Source organism: Camelus bactrianus, chromosome 20 (assembly GCF_048773025.1).
Source record: "Camelus bactrianus isolate YW-2024 breed Bactrian camel chromosome 20, ASM4877302v1, whole genome shotgun sequence".
Lineage (NCBI taxonomy): Eukaryota > Metazoa > Chordata > Mammalia > Artiodactyla > Camelidae > Camelus > Camelus bactrianus.
Genome location: NC_133558.1, coordinates 12,034,936 through 12,051,077, shown reverse-complemented (window position 1 = coordinate 12,051,077; position 16,142 = coordinate 12,034,936). Strand labels below are relative to the sequence as shown.

The 16,142-nt window shown below is 38.4% G+C and overlaps 1 protein-coding gene across 4 annotated transcripts in view; it reads right to left on the bottom strand.

The window, feature by feature from the left end:
- Nucleotides 1-16,142, bottom strand: part of RNF144B (ring finger protein 144B) — a 133,787-nt gene that overhangs the window by 48,195 nt on the left and 69,450 nt on the right. For all 4 annotated transcript variants that reach the window (XM_074348147.1, XM_010974259.3, XM_010974258.3 and 1 more), the window contains exon 2: nt 6,609-6,809. In XM_074348147.1, coding sequence (XP_074204248.1) covers nt 6,609-6,773 — 165 coding nt within the window. In that variant the 5' untranslated portion in view covers nt 6,774-6,809. The remainder of the gene's footprint in view (nt 1-6,608; nt 6,810-16,142) is intronic.

Here is a 16,142-nt window from a genome sequence, read left to right as displayed (position 1 = left end):
CAGCTCCTCCTTGAGTCATCTCTAATCCATTTCTCATGCTGGTACAGTTTGCTCTCATTTCTCAGATGCTATCTGACCTGCAGCCATTGTCAGTGGAAAAACATAGAATCAAAATGTGTGTTTTAAACCAGTGGCTTGACTGACAAACAAAAAAGTCATCGTAGTTTTATCATTAGAACTCTACACAAGTGTAAGCAGCAACTATATTCAAGTCATTCACAAATAAATAAAGACAAAGAGGAATTCATTGGCTCACTGTCAATCATCCAAGATAAAGTTAAGGGAAACCATAAAGCCAATCTTGCAAGCCAGTGTATTTTAATACCAGAAACCAGCAGAGCAAGAGAGGGCTCTAAACTGGCAGAATTTACTTCTGCCCATTTAATGCTACCAGAAGACATGGGAATCCAGAGAGCTGGAGATGTTAAAGTTTCAGGAAAAGCTGGCAGGTCACAGGACCAGAAGAGGGGACAGAAAACTCCTCTATAACATTGCTGGAGTAAGGTGCCTCATTATTTCCTGCAGCTCCACAGAGTTCTCAGTAAAAGATACTTAAAATTATACTGACTAAACATATCAAGCCAGTAAGTAATTACATTATTATATTTGTACTGGGCATCAGCAGTTCTTAAATAAATAGTAGCTTGAGACAGTCTTCCATCGGAACCTTTTACATCCATCAGAAACGTGCTCATCTTTTCACTTTCCAGCTTGTATGGGTTTTTGTTTCTCCTGTAAGTCCTACTTCTAATTCTTCAGTTGAAATATCCAGCCATTAGCTAGTCTTCGGACAAATCCAACAGAGAGATTTCTCACTCTTAATCCTAACTGCTAGTCTGCGGGTGTCTCGGAATAGCAGCAAGTTGAAATCATCTATATAACCACCTTTCATTAGCCTTTTATAAGGCTAATGAGGAAGCAAGTCAAGTCTTTACAGGATTTCCTTCCTCGAAAACATTTTTGAAGAACAGGATAGCACAGAGTACTGACAGGACTCAGGAGAGAGAGGAGTAATAACGTTAACTTCCTGGGGGCTTGTGACTGCGCTGGTTGCTGTACCGGGGTTCTCGTTTGATGCCTTCGACAACACTCTAAGATAGGTATTATCATCCACTACCCTCCCTCCATCCCACAGGTGAGAAACTGAGGTTCGTGGAAACCAAGGGCCTTGCCTAAAGCCATACACCATTACATGGGAAAGCCTGAACACAGGCCCGGGTCTTCCTAGCTCTGTATTTGCACTTTTGATCACCATGCATATGACCCTGGAAGGGAAGGATGGAGGTGGGAATAGAAAAATGACATTCTTTTGTGCTGTACACCAGAGACTGAGACAGCATTGTAAGCTGACTATACCTCAATAATTAATAAATAAATAAATAAATAAATAAATAAATAAATAAATAAATGCAAGCACCTTCATCTGGCAAAAAAAAAAAAAAAAAAAAAGAAGTAGAAGAAAAGAAAAATGACATTCCTTTCTCCTAATGCAGATATCAGTTGCAACCCAGGAAAGAACCATGGCAGCTTCTTTGCTTTGCTTCACCTGAAAGTTACCAGTCCGTGTGGGTGCACACGTGTATGCATTACTGTACATACTCAGAAGCATACACACACGTGCAAGCACATAGGCTGAAAATCTTCCCAAACTGTAAATGTCTCCCAGGCCATATGTGAGCTTTTCTTAAAGGTCACCCAGCAGGCCCCAAGGAAAACACAGGCTTGGTCGAAAAAGCTTTATATTTCCTCTCACTTTTTTAAACATTGGAAAATCCATTTGGCTCAGAGAAATGAATAGTAAAAGGAGTTCTAACTACTTAGAGCCAACAAAATGTAATGGAAAAAAGGCAAGAATATGGCTGGACTTTATTTTCTTCTTCCTGAGCACATCCTGTCTTTAATCTGAGTGGTAAATAGGCCATGCCCAACATACCAACTCTTTTCAGGTGAAATTATCTAGGTTATAAAAACAAGCAACAACTGTGTTTTCATTATTCCTTAACTCATGGCTGACAGAAATAGCTTCCAAAATAAATCAAGAGGCAAACACTGCTCACAAGGGAGAAACCCACAAATTTTCCCTCTTTTGATAATTAAATTGTTGTGAATTTTTTCTTCAATTATACTGGTATGATATTATCTGAAAGAGTGTGTTGCAAAAGCCAGAAAAGGAAAATTTGAATTTTCATATTTGCATTATTTAAATCCACTGGAGAGGGGGAGGCTTTTTCTATATTATTAGTTACTAGACTAACACCCCCAAGATACTTAACTTCCAAGTACAAGAATACATAATTTTGCAACACCTCTCTGTAACCCCACAATACCAACTTCTTTGGTTCCGTGATACACCTAAAGATTTATGTCACGCTGGTGAAAGCCACACCCATTTTTGTCCTGTACATTTAGTTTCCCTTATTTCATACTACTTTTTTCTCTAAGTTAAATCTGAGCAAAGAGTCTAACAGAAATCATCTTCACAAACAACACAGTAAGCTTTCTTTAATAAGAAACTAGATTATGATGGATTATTTGAAGCAACATCTGTCACATTCCTTTCTCTGGATGTCATTTAAATCAAGAATTAACTACATGGAATAAATTAAGGCAGCATTCTTTTAAGCACTGGTTGTGGGGAAGTTAATAGGTATTGCCCTAAAAAAAGGTGGCACTGGTCAGATGGAAATCTTCATCAAAGTTAAACATGTCCCTTTGCTTTCTTTGTAAACACAAGATTTCACAGAGTCTCTAAAGCGCAATAGAGGAGTAGAAAACATACCAGTTTCCAAGCTAATTTGACTATGGGACACTTATTCAAAGATCATCTCTGTTTCACAGACCTAGAGGTTCATGGAACCCACTTGTTTTGGAAAGCACCTACTTCAAGGCCAGGTCTGAGCCGGCTAACATCCAAAGGTCAAGTCAGACACTCCCCATCTAACCATTTCACTGTCCCCAAGCACATAGATCACACTGTTTTCTTAGGAAAAACAGGACAAGGATAGAAAGTATAAAAAAACTCTACTAAACTGATGAAAATATACAAGTTTAGCACCACATCTAGCAGGAGAACCATTACACTGGAACATTCCCCTAATGAGAGAGGGAAGGGGGAACTATCTTAGCAAAACCATTTTAACTATATGGTATATGCAAGAAGGCGTTCCCAGCCAGTAACTGCAAGACATCAGCCAATCATATTTAAAACTGGAAATTAGGATTTAATAAAGAATAGTGCATTATGAATTTGATTTTTAAATATCTTAGAAGAAAAATTTGATTGAAAGCTTCTGCTCTTTAATATTCCATATATCACACAGATTTGATACTGTGTATGCTAAAAGAAAATAAAATTAACATTGAAAATTAAACTTCACTTCTAATGCTATCTTGATGTCATTAAAGTACTAACATTAATAAAAGTAAATGCAGCAGAAAAATTGGATATTAGTAGTATATGGTATATTTTAAAATGTCACAGATTTCTTTTCAGCCTTGAAAACAGAAACACATTTGATATCTTTAATTGAATGCAAATCAAAACCTAGGGGGATTAGACACATTTTTAAATAATTTTTTTAAAAGAAGAAATAAGAGCTCTAACAAGAAAAGTTAGAATAGTATTTCAGGTGAGGCTGATATCAATTGCAAATGTATAGACGCTAATGTAATCAAACACATACAGCTTACTTATTTTGGCGGATCACAGGAAATGGGGTATTTGGGAAGCCAGGGGAAAGTTACGGTTTATAGCTATGGAAAGTTCTCAAGTGGTAGGGAAACCAAAACTACCCAGGCATTTCACCTTCTGCTTTTGAGTACTCCCCAACTAGGAGGAAGTATGAATCCAGATGACAGAATAATCTGATTGTACTAACTCCTCCCCCCAAACTGCTGAAGGAGACATGAGAAACAGCTGCATTTTTAGTTGGGCACTGAGACTGCTGAAACAATAATGTGGCAGTGTCGACTCCTTAACACAGCCTTTGCTCACATGTGTACTCTTTACCCAACGCTGCCACACAAAGTTGAATTCTGCACCTGGAGATCTCATTGCAAAAAGTGAATTCCATATCCTGCTTTTGAACGTCAGTAACCCTCAGCCAAAAATTTCCATCCTGGCTTTACCCAAATGCTGCTTCTGACTCATTTGTTTCAAGGATTAGCAAGGGTCCGAAACTAACGTGAGAAAGTTGGAGAAAGTAATCCGGAAGCACAGCACTCAGAAAGAAAGCAAGACCAAAGGAAACTGAAGCCAACCCCGTGATGACAAGGCCATTTCCTCACTTCCTGTAAAGTAACACAGGCCGACAAGATGCGGAAGAACCAGCACAAACATCACTTGGTGAAGCCTCCTCCTGTCCACCGGACCATCACAACATCCTCGTCCCACACTTCTAACCTCCTGCTCTACTTTTTCTAAGTCCCTATTACCCACTACTATGTAATTTATCTATTTATTATGCTTATTGTTTATCATGTTAACCCCTTTGATAGAATATAAGTTCCTAAGAGCAAGGATCTGCTGTTTTTTTAATGTTTATTTTTATTTTTAAATTTTGTTGGGGGGGTGGGTAATTAGGTTTTATTTAATTTTTAATGGAGGTGCTGGGGATTGAACCCAGGATCTCGTTAATGCTAGGCATGCACTCTACCACTGAGCTATACCCACCCTGCTCTGCTGGGTTCTGTTTCTTTAACTGATAAATCCCAGTGCCTAGAACAATTCCTGGGACACAGATGCTGCTCACCAGGTATCTGCTGAATGAATGAATAAAGGATACTATTCTTTGCCATCTTTGGATCCCATGGTTCAAAACATTAAAGGATTTTAGTTGCTTTCCTTTTTACCTAAAAATTATTCCAAAGCTCCTCCATGCCCTAATCCTCAATCGGAAAAGTTAAGAAAATTAATATAACTAGCTTGAAAATGTGTCGTGTCAATTAAATTACCATAGGAAAAGGAGATGGAGTAAAATTTATGTCACCTTAATTTATCTGTTTTTTTTTTTAAGTATGCTTAGTAAAATGCCTTTTTTATAAATGATTCTAGTATTTCCTTAATGATCCCTTTCTCCTTACTCCCCCGATTTAAGCACTAATCATGGCAACTAAACTGTTCAATTTCCTTCACAAGTCAGAGTATTAAACCCACATTTGTCTGGTGATTATTGTACCTCTTATATAATAAGTATTAACAGTCTGCCCATACAAGGCCTACCAAAGGAAAGATCAATGGTGAAGATTATAATTTAGGCACCAGGCTCTCCCTTCTACCATGCTGAGATGCCCAGCACTCTTCCTGGCTGACTCTTAATCCATTCTTAGTTTAAAAGTGTAGTTGATTCAAACACATACAGGAGGAGAGAGGTAGGTATCCTAAACAGAAGAAAGAACATCTATTTCTGGGCCAATGAATACAGGCCCAGAGGAGCTGTATCTTACTATTTTTTCATTTTTTCATGAAAAATTCATAAAATTTGTCATTTGAAATTTCCCAATTGGGGATGTAAAAAAAAATGTGTCGAGGCCAGATGTGGCCCACAGGCATCAGTGTGTAATCTCTTGTTTAAAGCCTCAACTCAGAAAGCACTGCCACCAGGAAGCTCGGGTCCAAAGTGGGGGAGACACCCCTGGGGTATGCTATGTCTGGCCATCCCTGGTTTCACCAGACTCTTGTATAGTTCCTTCAATGTGTCCATCTTCCTTGCGGAAAGCATCTTATTCATCTTTATATTCCTAACATTCAGCAGTGTCTAGCACACAGCAGGAGCTCGAAAAATGTTTGAATAAATGAAAATCTGGACAAGACCACCTGGGTTCACACTTCAGTAGTCCCTTTCAACCCATCAGCCTGCTTCCCATCTTTACACTTTAATCAACCAACCTTCAGGAAAACACACGATCAAGGTCATGGGCATTGGTACCAAGTGTCAAACTAAAAGAGGCAAGCCCATCCCTGGAGATCTATAGGGTTCTCTTTATTATAAGGAAGAAGCAGCATTCAGCATGCTTTGAAAATACAGGGAAAAAAATAAATATGACAAAGTAAAACAGTTGTATACCATGTGCTTTGTAGGAGATGTGCAAGTATATGAAAGAAAATTCAGTAAATTGCTACCTGATTCTCCATCATTCAAAACACTTTTTTGCAGGGGGAGGGTATAGCTCAGTGGTAGAGTGCGTGCCTAGCATACACAAGGTCCTGGGTTCAATCTCCAGTACCTCCTCCAGAAATAAAGAAATGAATAAACCTAATTACCTACCCCCCAAAAAAATACTTCTTGCAGATGGCAGTTAACTAAGGCATGTTAAAAATGTCTCTATTTTGTTCCTTAGCTAGAACTTAAGAACAGAGATACTGCTTATCCAACCAATAATTAAATTTCACACACATGTTAGTAACACTTTGCCTAAAACCCAGTAAATATCAGATTTAACATTCAAGATAGTATTTAGAATCAGATCCAAATGTGGAATCGTTCTCCAAAGCAGGATCATATGGTAGCACACTCTGGCTTCTCAAGTCAGGCATAGAAATGTACCCTGTACTTCTACAGTTCTTCCCTTTGTACTGTCTCATGATGAAAGCATCAAGGAAAACTTACAGCTGTGCAAAAGATGCACTGGCATTCCTGGAGTGTGGTCATCTTGTCCAGAGACTGTTCACACAGGCAGAGTTTGCAAGTGACAAGCGGGGCGAGAGCCAGGTCTCCTGGCGCTGTGTTTTCGGCGGTCATGGTGAGACAGTGGAGTCTACCAACCGAGCCCATCAGCCTGTCTTCAGCCTTCTTCAGTCTCTTCAGTCCCTAAAGAAAGGCCCAAAGCAGAAAATATTATATCCGTTGATTCATCTATAATTTAACCAACATATCTGGGTGCCAGCAGAGCAAATCTTCACCCTCAATGATCTCTAAATGTACGGCAAATGCATTTCTGAGGACCATGGGTGAGAGAGCTTGCCACCATGGCAAGGTATTCCTGCAGTCCTGAAATGTAAGGTGACCTTGCTGTCCTGACTCATATGAGGTAAACTATGGGAATTAAAAGACCACTATGAACAAACGCACCATTTAGGAATCTCATTGCTACGGTCCATTCAACAGATTCAAAAAAATATTTTAAAATAGAATGTCACTCAAAAAGTTAAACAAAGAAGTACCTTATGATCCAGCAACTCCACTTTTGGATATACACCCAAAAGAACTGAAAACAGGGACTCAAACAGATACTCACACAACAATGTTCACAGCAGCATTATTCTCAACAGCCAAAAGGTGGAAACAATCCAAATGCCTATTAATGGATGAATGGATCAACAAAATGTGATATAAACACACAGTGGAATATTATTCAGCCTTATAAAGGAATGAAATTCTGACACACACTACAAGACGGATGAACCTTGAAGACATTATGCTAAAGAAAGTAAGCCAGACACAAAAGGATAAATATTACATGAGTCCATTTATATGAGGTACCTAGAGCAGTCAAATTCCTAGAGACATAAAGTAGAAAGGTAGTTACCAAGAGCTGGAAGAGGGGGAAACAGACAGTTACTATTTAATAAGCACAGAGTTACTGTTTAAAATGATGAAAAAGTTCTGGAAATAGTATGATGGTTGCACAACATTATGAATGTACTTAATGCCACTGAACTATACACTTAAAATGGTTGAAATGATCAACTTTATGTATATTGCACCCCAATAAAAAAAATTTTTCAATAGGGTGTTGATGTTCATTTGTGTTCCTTCACATGCATTATTTCATTTAATCTTTTGTAACCACAATGATTATTTCCTTTGCTTTATAGATGAACTGAGGTCCTGAGAAGCTAAGTAATTTGTCAACATTCTCAAAGTTTATACATGGCAGAGCAAAACTCAAACCTCCATCTTCTAAGGCCAAGTCCACATCCTGGTCCATTGCACCAGAACTGCATCACAAGTGGATATTATGTAGAGGGATGGAGCAGGGAGAGAGAGATGTAGGAAGAGAAAGGGAGAGAGGGGAAAGAAAGAGACACGAAGTCTATGACTACAGCTATCATAAGATCGCTGAAAATGTGCAAAAATAAAATTCATCTCTACACATAGCACGACAATAGGAAAGGATAGTTCTACACTGAAAAATCAAAAGAATAACTGAAGTCCTTCCACTAGACTGTTTTTACTCAGAATATCTTTAAAAGAGGTAAAATAATTGTGAAAATAATTTTCCTACATAATCGTAGTTTTCATCACGTTAAGAAATTTCATGTTCTGATTAAATAAAAGCAAAATCCTAAAGTTTTTACTATTTTAAAAGAGTATGGCCAATTCTAACAAACTTGGCCGTAGAAGTAATTGTACCGTCTCCCCCTACAAGAATCAGAGTCTCTGCCTTCCAATTTTGAGGAAAAAGAAATTATTTCTCACATTCAGTTTCTGTTATATAGAGCCCCACAGTGGCTTCGGTCTCAATATATAGGTACAAAAGTCCTAAAACAAGGGAGGGAAAAACAAATTGGCTTAGAAAGAAAGAAAAAAAAACCTATGAAAAACTAACTGCACAAACTTTCTTACTGTCGTATCAGAGTCAACAGTTACTAACTCTAGTAACCTGAAGTATTTAAGGTTCATGGCCTACTCCTTTAGTGGTAGTAGAAGACTTCATTAAAAATAAATTAAATAGGAAGTTAACCAATGATTGGCTTCCAATATGACAGATATTTCTCGGGAAAGATCCAACATGGTTAAAGACACAGCGTTTTTATTTGATTAACTATTCATGATCTATCACCCAGAAAGCAAATTAAAATCAAATCAACCTGCACATCAAATTCAGGATTTTGAAGTTTAAAAAAAAAAATCTCTCTTTGGGATCAATTAGGGGTAAAAGTGAATGATTTTACTGCTTCCTTGTTCCTAGTTTATGCTCACACAACTGTCACCTGTTTTCTTCTCCAAGACTCTCCTGTTCAAAACACACATCATCTTATCAATGATATCTTTTCATCTTCTTCTCACCTCCATTTTCCAAATACTGCTCATATACCATATTCTGAACTACTTTCCCCCTCAAAAAGAGAAATTCCAAGTTAAACAACAAGAAGAAATGTCACCAGTAAGTGCTTCCTGAGGAGTGAAGATGGGAAATGACACAGGCCAGAAACATCCCACAGCACAAATGTCAATTACACCAACAGCCCATGCAGAGGAAGCTGTTGAGAACAGATAAATCCTGCTGTTCCAACCCAGAAAGAGAGCTAGGTGTCCTTCAAGAAAGTCATTTATAGAAGAAGGCATTTAATGGGCCAATGAACTCGAAAAATGAAGACATAATTGGATATCTCTTAGAAGATTATCTCTTTGAAATAGTCTTCTTTTGAAGGCAGGACTAGAAGTCGTGTGAATCAAGGCCGTCTGAAACATAATCTTGTCTTGTGCCATATACATAAGCTTTTACTCCTTAGTTTGTGAGTTACATGCCTTTAGCTATGAAATCAAAGTTGTAAAAACATGAAAATATCCGTCACCTCCAAAAGTTTCCTCCTGTCTCCTTTATTTATCATTATTTTGTGTGAATATCTGTGTGTATGTGTGTTAAGAGCACTTAACATAAGATCTACCCCTGGCAAATTTTTAAGTACGTGATACAGTACTGTTAGCTACAGGCATTATACAGTTCCATAGATGTTTACTTATTTCCCAACCAATCAAGTTATATACGTGAAATATGTACAGTTTTTATCTGTCAATCATACCTCAATAATGTGGCTTAAAATTTATATATATATGAATTTAAAATATACATTACATATAAATATTGTTATAACATAAAAACTTTTTTACAGAGCAGAGACCTGTTTTCTTTAAAAAAAAAAAATTCCAAGCATTCCAATCAAGGCAGTACTTGCAACTAAGACGGAGGAAAGAAGTTAACATATTTCATCTCTTTGAGACGTGAACAATCCAAAGTAATTCTTCACAAAGAAGTGATTTATTTTCCTGTGTACAATAACACTAGCTCCCCAACGTGACGGCTTTCAAATGCTTTTAAAGCAATGGAATTTTATAAAAACAAAATCTTAAGTATACCACCACTGGATGAAAGAGAGAAGGTAGACTAGTGCTGGTGGAAGCAATACTGAGAGACCAAGACTGGGTCCCCTTGACCTTTCCCTCAGCACCTCCCAGGCACCATCACAGAAGCTGACGGCTTCACCACACATGGTTTGAAAACCAGCCAGGCAAAATCAATAATGAATGTTTTCAAAATGAATGACCCATAGCAAGCACTTCAGCGAAAAGAATATCAAACAAGAAACCTTTTCACCATTGATTCAATAGAAATTGAGCTCTTCAAGCAATAATTAGGAGAACCCTGAAGTCCTCTACATGAATTTTCCCCATACTTGAGATATCTGTGAATGGCTCCAAGGTGTCCTAGTGTTTCTTCATTTATGTCTCATTAAGATTCACTGGTCTCCACAACATGAAACCCAATAGTAGAACTCACCCACACACACGAACTACTAAACGGCATGAAACACAGAGGTGGGTGGCCAGAGGGATGTGGACCACATGCTTGCAGCTCCTCCTGACTCTTTCCTGGGACCACATCTTCAGAGGTACACTAACAAGACATACACACACTCCCCTCCAGGTTTCGAGAAGAGTCTTCCTTCCAGAAAGCCAGTAACTCATTCTTACCAGCTGGCTCAACTTGTTTTGCCTCATACTTCACATTTTACCTAAAATAAGAAAGTGACTTGAATGTTCCACCACCCTCCTGGTTAAAACAGTGACAATTATAATCACTTTTACAGTCATTACAAATGTGACTGAGCCTCTTATTAGGTGTCCAGAACCCACAGAGAAAAGGATTTTGGCAGAGAATATAAGAGTCTTGTTGGAAAGAAGAAAAACCTGGCAAGCTGACTTCAGGGATGAATGTTCTAAAGTTGGTGGCAGGGTGGAGGGTGGAGTGGTGAGACTACTTGCTTAACTGTAGGGAACCACAGAGCAGGACAGATTGGGGCATGCAGGGAAGGAAAGCCTCTCTAATAAAACATCTGATTTTGCCCTAAGTTACCAGGAAAAGGGAATCAGGAGTTCTGCCTACTCTCTGAGTGTCTCTTGACCTACAAAGTGTTCATTATATGAGAAGCAATGACCTTCTGATAGGGAAGAACGGGAAAGTCACTTTTTCCCTCACATGTTTCCACTAGAACTGCCAAAGAAAGGAATACTTCAGACGTTGTGCAGGAAGCTCAGGATGTATAAGGAATTTTCATATTCTCCTGGCAGCCTGAAAAAGCAATCCTCTCCAAAAATGCCGTGGGTGAGAGAGCCAACGTTCAAAGTATTTCTAACTAATGCAGTTCATGTCCATTTCACGAACCAAAATCATAGCTGTTATTCCACCGCACAAAGAGATAACGTGACTGGGGAGGATAATGTCTTACAAGGATACTTACCTAGTTATTTAGGGACTTTTACACCATCTGCCAAAACTTTAAAATTGAGCTAAATTTGTAAAGCATGATTAAAGAGACTAAGAGAAACAGAAAGCTAACAAAGTGAGGCAGCTGATGTTACTGACGTAATAGGACATTAATGTATGTAAAAATCCAGTTGATCTGTGCCGAGGGGTCTTACGCCCAGCTCATGCTATAAAAAGTCTAAGAATTACTCGAGAACAAAGGACCAAACAGAAGAGGAGACACATGAAGATTCTCAAAGTGTGTACATGCCCATCCAAGACACTGAGTCATCCCTGTGAAGTAGCTGGAATAAAAGATACGAAAAGATACCTGAGTACCGGACTGCGAGAGGGAGCCAACAAAGGGAAGCATTTTCAGGAAAGGTAGGTGGGGGCGTGGGAGTAGACAGGGCTCAAGTGCTGCCTGTGTAATAAAGAGCGAGTCTCAGGGAGCCAGTACTCCAGCAGAGCAGAGAGAAACAGGAATCCAAAGGTCCCATCTCTGCCTTGTTAGGAAGGCCCTCTCAGTATCAACTAAGAATGACATGTCAGGCAACCAGCTCAACACAATCTGAAAATTAGCATTGTGTTGACCTTGGCATTTCCACTCAATACAATGATTTGTTTCACTGCTGGTTCACGGTCTTAACACAAAAGCCATTAGTGACTCAAATGGTACTGACTGAATCTAATAAAGTGCTGACCATCCTCAGCCATTAGCCATTTGCTGAAGTTCTACCCTAAATACAGTCTGGAATGGAAGGTAGACCAGCTGGCTGGTAGAGTAGCAAGGGCAATGGTGATCAGTGGTCAGTGAGGCAGAGATGTAGGGTTGACCTCCACACCGGCCAGTCTTGTGGTCATAACCTCTTCTTACATCTCTGACCCACTCTCCCGCCATTCAGAGACCAAATGAACCAGTGCACTTCCAGTAATATCACAAAAACAGTTCTAATATGTGCCTTGAGAGAGCATGAACAAATGGGAACTCAGGCAACCTGACTAGTAGTCACACAAATGCAATTACTCAAGTATAGTTTATATCCATTTAATTGTTTTTAAAAGGAATAATGCTCAAGGCCAACGAGTAAATACATGGCATCACACATAGGATACTTCATCATTATTTGGAGACAATAAAATAGACTAGAAACTATTCTGCAGTATGGTCATCCCTAGGTATCCGAGGGGAATTGATTCCAGGAACCCCCTGGCAGACCAAATTTTGGCAGATACCGAAGTCCTTAAATGCTCAAATCCCTTATATAAAATGGCCTGGTACAGTCGGCCCTCTATATCCATGGATTCCGCATCCACAGACTCAACCAACGGCAACGCAAGACCCACAGGTACGAAGGATGGGCCGCATAAACAAACCCAAGTAATACTTAATTCTTAGAGGTGACGGAAGTAAACATTCACCTACTCGGGCTTTGTGAAGTGGTAGCATTGTTGCAAAACATTGTTTATACTGTGCCTCACAGGACAGGAAAGGGAACTTCTGTGCTTTGCCCCCAACACTTCACAGCTTCAGAGGAAATCAAGAATTGAAAAAATACTTCAGCCTCTAATTCTTTAGTTTTAACAGCTTCATCTCAACAGGTTCCAGGATGGCGATAAGATCATAAATTTGTAACTTGGAGACTTGGTTTCTTCTAAAAATGGAACTGATATGCAAATATATCCCTATTCTTTTTTTTTTTTTTTTTTTTTTTTTTTTTTGTGGGTGACAAGGACAGACACTCCCTTAGGAGTGGAATCTTAAATGATAGTAAGAACTGTTTTCTAGGCAGTCTCTTTGCTGTTTGAAATTACGTAATGAATAAAGTCCATTATTTTAATAAGATCTAATTTTTTCTAGCTTTATTCAGATATAATTGATGCATAACACTGTGTAAGTCTAAGGTATACAACGTAATGATTTAATCTATTTTGTGAAATGATTACAGTAATAAGGCTAGTTAACACCGCCATCATCTCATACAATCACCATTTTTTAAGGTGAGAATAATCAAATCTAATTTTCATATTTTTTCCTACAAAATATTTAGGAGAAATAGATGGAAAGAGATATGAGACCATGACCGACAAAGTACATGACACTGTGATAAGCTAACCCAAAACCCTACAGAATACAGGGCATCTGGGATGCGAAGTTTTAACGTTTGCAAAATGCCTACACTTTTTCTAAAAAGCACATTTCTTATTTCTTGTCTTCTTTTCATGTTCTCGTTGCCACTACAAGGTAAGGCCCAAGAGGAAGAAATCCATCCCCAGCTTTTCTAACAATAAAAATTTATCAAAGAAGGTAGGAGTGAATCTGAGAAGAACAGCTCAATGATATTTCTGGCATTGTAATTTTACCTTCATCATCATCGGTCCCCCCTTCAACACCACCACTGTGCCCTGCCCACCTCTTTTTAAATCAGTGGTTCCCTTGCCTCCCACAATTATTCTTACAGCCCTGCTGAATAGTTTTCTTCAGCCTACCTGGCATAACAACAAAGCTCAGTAGCAGGAAGGAATGCCACTTAAAGGCAGGTCAGACAATGATGTCATTAGCAGATCAAGGAGAAGTGTTCTTTCAGAAAGCCCCACAGAGCAAGAGATGGGCCGATTTCCTGGGTCATGACATAACCCTGAAACTACAATCACTAGGGCATGAATATCTAAATCAAAATGTCTTCTCCAAATGAATAAAAGCATGTATAAATATCACCCTCTCCTGTGAAAGTTAAAAGTTTTACATAGAAATTTTAGTTAGAAACAAATTTAAAACCACTTTGGGGAAAGAATTCCTCCATCCCACACTAAGCAAGGTACAGGGTGTGTATTTTTGTACATCTCTGCCAAGTCAGTTTCTTAAGGAATAAAATGCAGGAAAATGCAAAATGCAGGAAATAAGGTCAACCCACAGAGCACTGAATGCCACACGTGTTAGGTGCTATGGATGCAAAAGGCAATTAAACATAGTCCTCACTTAACAAAGAGTAAACTAGTTGAGGAGGTTGTCAACGGATAGTTTTAATCTTACACAGGACAACTTTGGGTTTATAGCTTCAGCCACAAGTCCAGCAAAGAGAGAAATTAGATAGTCTTGTTCTGCCTTCCCAAGAAAGACAAAAACCAGTTGACTTAAAGTCCGAGACTCAAATTCATGACCGCAGAGGGACTAGAAACTGATGAGACACAGCTTTCAAAGCATGGTCTTTAACAGGTACCACAAGCCATATGATCAGAAGTATCTCCAGGCATGAATAAGTGTATTTCACTTAGATTGTTGTGTTTTCAATTCAAGGAAGGGATCCAATCACAGTTGAGAAGTCTCTTGTGCCATGTTGCAAAAGCATTGATCACTTTTACTCTTTTTAATGTATGGTTTTCCATTTTTAAGTAACTACTACAGTAGGACATACTGAGTTTAGAAGTACTCATTACCAAGTAAATAGCAAATGTTAATAAAAATAAAACCTTAGTACAAGACCTCTCACATATGCCTAAAGGTGAAAAAACAAATTTAAAATTAAAATAATTAAATAAATTAACTTTGGTGCTCTTATGCCTCTTCAAATCATTTAACGCCCAGGTGACATCAGGGGAACATTACCAAAAAAAAAAAAAAAATAATTGAGGTGACAAACATCAAAGTATTTTTCATTCTCAGGTCAAACAACATGAATTAAAAGTTACCATTCTAGTCTAAAATCACTTCTCAGCTTACTCGAATTCCTTCAGGACAGAAGCCACATCTTATTCATCTGTATATCCTCAGCACCTAGTCACTCGATACCACAGTGGATAACTTCTCTAATGTACATGGAGGAGAAAAAATATTCAGGGCCTGATGTGAATCATATTCACTTCCAGCAATTCAAAAGCTGAAAATATTGATAATTTGCTGTTGCTAAGGCACTTCAATAAATTAAGGCAGACATCCCCGAAAAAAGTCTCAGTACTCAGGCTACAGATATCTACTCCCCAAAGCTCCGATTGGCCCAATTCCCATCTCCAAAATAATCAGTTGCACAAAGTAGGTTTAGTTCCAAAACTGTGTGGACTTTGTTCCTCCACCAGCACCTGGGTTCAGCATGATTCCTGACCTCTACCTCAAACCAGAGATTTCAAACACTAAGAACTTCACTTAACAAGAAAGTAAAGTCATAAGTCAAAGCCAGGGGAAACTGAGAAGCTAGGGCTAGCAGAAACAGTACAGAGGAATGATTCTGATGCCCTTAAAAATGTTCCTAAACATCTAAAATACTAAAACAACTTTTTTTAAAGGAAAATTTAAGTAAACTTTCTCAGATTAAAAGTGTTTGTATTATTGAAGCAAAAGATGGTTTCCAGAAAGCTAAATGGCCTTACTATCTAGTTAAAATGAGCTTTTTTCTTTCTGATAGAGCATACTTTTCTCTCTGTTGTAGGGTTTGGCTCTGAAAACCTGGCTCATAACCTGGGAGATCCAAAAACTAATTATTATGTTTAAAAAAAGACATGTCTTAAACTGACCTAGTTTGGACGCCTAGATGCCTTTAAATTGCCAATGAACGGAAACCATTCATGAGAATGGGCCTTTTGAATGCTGAGAATGTCCTTCGGGGCTCGGCACAAAGATATTTGGCATAGATGACTGTAAATATTTGTAAAACTCTGAGTAAATGGACAGTGTTTGA